General features: G+C 42.5%; 1 protein-coding gene across 1 annotated transcript in view; it reads left to right on the forward strand.

Moving 5' to 3' along the window:
- The window catches only part of SMTNL2 (smoothelin like 2), a 106,292-nt gene extending 100,836 nt beyond the window's left edge, over positions 1-5,456 (forward strand). The window contains exon 9 of the mRNA XM_018557127.1: positions 5,290-5,456. Within this exon, the coding sequence (XP_018412629.1) occupies positions 5,290-5,416 (127 nt within the window). The 3' untranslated portion in view covers positions 5,417-5,456. The remainder of the gene's footprint in view (positions 1-5,289) is intronic.
- Positions 5,457-6,840: the final 1,384 nt, after the last annotated feature.

The raw sequence follows: 6,840 nt of genomic DNA on the forward strand, positions 1-6,840 counted from the left end.
CCCCCCCCCCCCCCCCCACCTGCAGTAAAATTGGCCGCGCAGGAATGCATGGTAATAAAATGCCCTGCGTTGCAGTGAGGTGAGATCACACAAAAAATCACACATGCAGAACGCAAGGATATTGCATCCGGGCACGGGACAGTGCGGTAGACGCGTGGGCTGGTGGAAACAAGCTCTTATACTACTTCATGTAGAGCAACTGAACTGCCTTTTTGGCATGCACCTTTACTGTCGGTGCCTGCAGTCAAGTGATGTGATATAAGACCTATAACAGATGTGGCAATCCGGTAACACCATTTCTAAAGCCAATACTTCAGATGATTTTGCATGGAATTAAGCCTGCTTCATCATATGTATTAACATGTAGGTTGTTATACTGGCCAACTACAGATGGTTAGTAATTTCTCCTTGTGCACAGGAAGGTGCTAGGCTTCTGGAAAAACAGGTATTTGCACTGTGGATATTCCCTAGCTTTTTCAGACATCCTGTTGGGCTAAATTTTCCTGATGTTTGATCTCAACTGGGTTCCCCCCCAAAAAATAGTGAGCAGCAGAGAATTATTTCTGCTATTCCCTGTTCTCCCTCCATGGGCATTAACATGGCTGACTCCTGACTCCTTGGCTGACTCCTTTTTTTTTTTTTTTTAAATCAAAGTGTTCTTGCATAGCTATTATTTTGTGGACAACTTTAAGACTCTCAACCTTGTCAAGCATTTGCTTAAAATGACTGAATAATGGTAAATAATAGTTGTAATCTTCTGTGAAAGGGTCTGTTTAATTATAGAGAAACAGGAACTTGCGTATCTATTTTAAAGCAATTGTCAAATTAACAGTGCGATCTTTACGATTTTTTTGCTGGTTAAGTACAAAGAGATGGAATTTCACAAAGACTTTGATTGGAAAAGACAAACATGTAGATCATAAAAAGATTAAATAGCACTGCAGTGGAGTTGGCAGGAAAGAAAAATTCAGATTGAACTGTGTCAGCGCTGCCCTTATCTAAGCTCATGAAGAGCAGGTGGGTGCGAGCGGCAATGTTAGCAGCTTCATCAAACCCTATAATAATCCCCTGCATGTAACCAGAGATTTGGGAGAAGCCAGTGTCAGAAATCCTGTAGCTGGGAATACGAATCTGTGGCTGAGGTCAGGAGTAAGCTTGTGTCACTGCGCTTCTAATGAACGATGAAGAATGTGGCACGGGATAAAACAAACCACAAAGTGCCCTGGAACTGGTACCGCGGTTCATCTGCTTAATTAGGAACTGTGCCCCCCCCCAAAAAAAAAACTTGTTACAAAGCCACCAACATAATTTCTGCTGAACCGAATCCTGCAATCTGATTAACTTCAGCTAAATATCAGACCAGGTTTGCTATCACAAAGTTAACATTTAGGGATTAAGACTAGCAAGAATATAATATCTCAATTAGATTAATGTTCTAATTGCAGGAATAACTTTTCATTTACAGTTTGCTTGTCAGGCATGGATATGATAGGAAAACAATGTAACCATATGGGCAGCTAGATGTAATGGGACATGTGTCCATTCACATCCGATTACCTCCAAGTCTGTTTAATTTCATATAGAAAAAACAGAAGGTTTGTCTCCTTTTCTGTTTTTTGGACCTAAATGTGACAGATTGAATGTAAACGGGCACATGTCCACCTACATCAGACCGCCCATAGACCTCCAGGAAAAACTGAACGGACACATGTCACAGAAGTGACAACCATTCTGTACTGCTCCGATCAGCAGAAAATCTGTACACGAATCTGCTGCTGATCAGAGCAGACGGGCGCCCATGTAAAAGGGGCTTATTGGGGCTGGAGGATTTTTGTATACACTCGGTTTATTTAGACAAAATATAAAGACACTGTCTCCATAATTATAAACCGTGAATAGCACATTTACTAAATATTCACTGCATGTGAATCAGTCACTGTAATTTAAAAAAACATGCACCAGGAAGATTCACCTGCAACAAATGTTTGGTGAATATCACATTGAACAGTTTTGTTGCTGGCATATCAGCAACAACATGGCAATTGAGGGAGGTTTACAACATTTCTGAGTGCTATAATGCACTGGTCAGTCGGGGATCCATAGATTTTAGATCATAGTGCATTGGTTGATCGGTGGGTGGGTCTGTAGATTTTAGATCTTAGTGCAGGGGTCCATTGGGGGTCTGTAGATTTTAGATCATAGTGCAGTGGTTAATTGGGGGTCCGTATATTTTATATCATAGTGCAGTGGTCGGTCAGGGAAGGGGTCCATTTATACGTATACATTTTATACATATGACCATTACTAACACAAAAACAGCCAGACTGGTCAACAGTCATCTCATGATGTGGCATTATGTGTATGTCTGGGCGAAATCTGTGCAATCATGGCTGGGACTGTACAATTAAATTGCAAAGCATATGGTCTAGTTTAGCTTGGCTAAAGACCGCCTGATACCTACCTGAGAATGATAGGTGGAGACGATATGTACTTGAGTGAGTCACATTAGTGCAAGGACCCACTGTAATCTTCACTCACTGGTAATAGATCGACACACACAGTATGTTTTATCTTTTCCTCTGCTATTGACCAAGATCACTCACAAATCTCCCCATGCAATAATGACGCCCTTTAACTCTATTAATCTATAGGAGTTCCGAAATGGCTCATTTCTAAATCTGTGGCATTGCCTGTTTTGCCCACAAAGGCAATAGGCAACCCAAGATCTCCTCTACAAATAGATTGTGAAAAATCTGCAGATAACAGCTCTGCAATGTAGATTGTTGTTGAAGACCTCCTTTATGATAACATGCAGAGTGGTTGTGTGTGGGCACCATTGTATATTAACATCTAATTATAGTTCTGCTCTGTGACCCCATAATAATCAGCTCATTGTCTTTGGGATGATGTTGTGTAGGCATTTATGGTAAATGTAACCTAGTGAGACGGAGTATTAGGAATTTTCTCTGTATAGCATCAGCATAGCAGCTGGTGTGGAATTAATAAGGTAAGATAACATTTGAGTGTGGGCTCTTCTACAATTGAGTGCTTTTTACATAATACTATAGAAAGCACGCTGATTACCAAGTCTCTACAAGACACTGTATAACCATCACACCACACTTAAATGAGAACTGTATTTCTTGAAAGATTATTTGATACGATATCTGCTTAAAGAGGAAGCGATTACAAAATTGCTATAAGGTAGGGATTTTGTCCTCTTTCCCCCAGTGATTTTTTCATTTTGATGCATGTTTTTATGTATGACGCATGCACCGTGCAGTGTACACACTCAGATCATTTACGGCATCTCTACCATGCCATGACTGGGCCCTGATGGAGGGTAGGAGGCAACTCCTGCATCATCTGTGGCCACCTAATGGCCGAAGAAGTACCTGGAAGTGGCAGTAATGGAGATGGTGGCCCGCGGGGTACCGAGCAGGGGATAGAGGATTCATTGCACAGCGCTTTAGAAGGGCACACTTCAAAGGTAAGTATGACATAATGAGCAAGTATTCCTGTGTGTTTACTGCCGCATGTGTACCCACCCAGCCGCCTATCTGACTGGCAGGCGCCATGCGTTCAGCTCATCATCCAGGCTATCTGGTGGACTCCTTCAGGTAGTCCACCAGATAGCCCTCCTTCAGGCAGTCCTGTAAGTGCACCTCCTGCAGCCCCAGCCACAGGCAATCAGCGGTGCCTCGCATGACTGTCCGCTCCTCCAGGTGATGCCAGTCAGGTAATCCATCCTCCCTGGGCTTGGCCCACTCTCACGGATTATACCGCTGAAACAACTGAGAACTTCCCACTTCTGGACCCCACCCAGTGCATGCGAGGTCCCCAGCAGGCTGCCCTCAGCAAGGGCGAGACCTCAGGCAGCCGCCCTTGTTTAAAAATTTAAAGCACCCATATCGATGCTTTGTATCAAGGCATTTTCCTGAGTACAAGTACTCAGGAAAATGCCCAGTATTGGCATTGGTATCGGTGCATCCCTACTAAACACTTATAATGCTTTTGGTAGATACCATGTGATCTTTGCCTAAGCTTTAGGGAACATGAGGGAAGCAGCTTTTCTTTTTTTTTTTTTTTTATCCATTGCATTAAAGATGTAATTATTTTTACTTAAAATGTGTTATTTTGTCATATTGATATCTGCCCCTGTTTTTTCATACGAAGTGGGAAGATGACATGATGAGAAACTGTTGTAAGCACTGCATACTGCTGTTCACATAGCAAAGAGATTGTTCACCAAGATTAGAAAATAAGATGGACCTCTTTATTTCAATCCTCCAATCATGTCTTGCATAAATCAGGTTTCTTGAAGAAAATGCTTGTCCAGCCTCCCTGCAGTGCTAGTGGGTCACATGACCAAAAGCCTAGGCATCTGGTTACATGATCTCTGCAGCAGGTAAGGACCACGGTTCATATTGGCTGATCCTCCCCTTCAGAAGAGATCACATGACTCGGCCAGTGTTTCCCAGAGGTGCTGCAGGGTACATCCTCCTGTCTAAAGCTAGCCATACACCAGTAGAAGTTTGAAGAAAAAAAATATTTTTCAGAATGCTTGATTTTCTAATAGATAATGGGGTCAAACTGCCGACTTTCATCGACTAACCGATTTCAACCGAAAAATTTGAAGGAGCGGGATGGAAATTTTAGTTTTGAATGAACTCAATTCTAACAGTAAATGTGGCTTTTATATTACATTCTACAGGTCTCTAGTGGGACTCTGATGTGAAGAAGGAAATGAAGACTGAGTTGAAGGGGGGGCTGTGAATGTAAAGAGGGGCTTCTGATGTGAAGGGGGGCTACTGATGCAAAGGGTGACTCTGATGTGTGGGGGGTGAAATCTTGATTTGCAGAGGGCACTTCAATTGTGTGGGGTCCCCCTTAAGATCTATGACATTTTAGACTGGGGTGCCTTGAGCTTTTGAATACTTTTAAAGGGTGCCGTGACTGAAAAAAAACTGAGAAACACTGGACTAGGTAACCATTTCACTTTTGTGTTTATTTATCCTTCCCCGCAAGACTTTTAACATAGATTTATATATTATTATTTGTCTAATGATCAACTTTCAATTATTTTATACTGGATTTTTATAGTGGCCACAGTTTGCACAGTGATTTACAATCTAATAATACAATTCAAAGCAAGATGGTTAGAAGGCTCATTTTTAAAGAAGGCATTTTAACATGTGACTGAATACAAATAAAAATCTCCTAAAATCACACAAGACTTGTGTAGTTTCCTTGTATCATTAACTGTGGCTGTCCTTTGCCATATTTCAGGAAAATGGCGAATTGTGACCGCCTCATTGAAGTTGAAGATATGCTGATGATGGGCAGGAAGCCAGATCCCATGTGCGTGTTCACCTATGTCCAGTCTCTCTACAACCACCTGCGACGTTTTGAGTGACTGCTCGGCCAGCATCGCCAGTCAAGGTTTCCGGTCAGCGGTTCTGTCGATTGCCAGGATCCTTTACCCCTCTTCCTTATTACAGCAACCACCAGCCTGATAATAGAAGATGCACATGTGTTCCCATCCATCTCTCCTCCACTGACACTACTATGGCCTGCCTCAGGCAGAATGACAAGTGAGAGACAGATAACACAGGAATGTCCACAGGGTGCTGGGAACGCTCTGTTTGTACAAAACCATTTACAGTTAATGCTTTACACAAGAGGAGCTGGGTGTGTTGGTTTTGTCACCTCTCAAGCTGCTTTGACAGCTCTCCCTGAATGACACCCCGATGTCTTATTGTCTGACCAGCTGAAACACAGCTTGTGCTGCAAGGAGTAGACAAGGAAATGGATGCAGAGACTCCACTATCTATCCCGCAGCCACTGGAGAAGACCCAGTCAATTTGCCATGGTGGAGGTTATTGCACTGAACTTTTTACATATAAACAGATGGCATAGCTTAATAGTTTCCAGCACTGATATTTTTTCATTTGCTCCTGTGTAAGTGTGAGTGGCAGAGCGGTCTTCCAGGATGAGTCCCTAGTAGATCCAATATGAACATTTGTTTTATTTTTTTTTCTGATAGGTTATTAACTCTTCCCGCGTCATTTTAGCCGTTTGCTTCCATGCAGTGCAATAATGGAGACGCTATGGACTAAAGTGATCTCGAGTAAGAGTAAACCAAAAACTAACGCTATTTATGCGTGTCACTATTATTCACACTACTAGTTTATCACTAGTCTAGGTTGTACACTTGAAATCATGTCAGAATTCATTTTTTGAGAATTCTGATTTATAGAGCCTGCAACATTTTATTGAGCTGTTTGGCAATTTGTTACACCCCAGAGCACATACGTGTGTCTTTAAAGGAAATCTGTATTAAGAAAGATATATGTAGACTGCTGACCACCTGCTGAAACTGATCTGATTCACTGGCTGCCATGTTAATCTAGTGCTTTCAGTAACCCGAAACCAGTACACAGATCAGTTGGCTTCACTTGTCATATACTTGTTTCAGGTCTCCGAAAGCCAGGAGATTAGGCAACTAGCATATCAAGGCTAAGTTCACATGGATGGCAGCTTACACCACCCTCTGAAAAGCGTTCCGCAGTGGATCTCTTTTCTGAGGATGGTGGAGCAGGGGTTGCCCGACATTCAGGAGGTGATGCAGTTGCTTCCTGACTGCAGATTTTTGCCTTTTTTTTTTTTTTAAATCCCAATGGAGATTTTCTATATTGCACCAGCATTCATTACAATGGTTCCGCAGTGCTGCTTGTCAGACGTGACATGCAGTGCTTTTGCTGCAACACAAAGCATTGCAGACGCAACAATGTATACATCAGTGTTCGGCAACGGTGCCGACATTGCCAGTGGGGGGGG

This window comes from Nanorana parkeri, unplaced genomic scaffold (assembly GCF_000935625.1).
Source record: "Nanorana parkeri isolate BGI_ZX_2015 unplaced genomic scaffold, ASM93562v1 scaffold269, whole genome shotgun sequence".
Lineage (NCBI taxonomy): Eukaryota > Metazoa > Chordata > Amphibia > Anura > Dicroglossidae > Nanorana > Nanorana parkeri.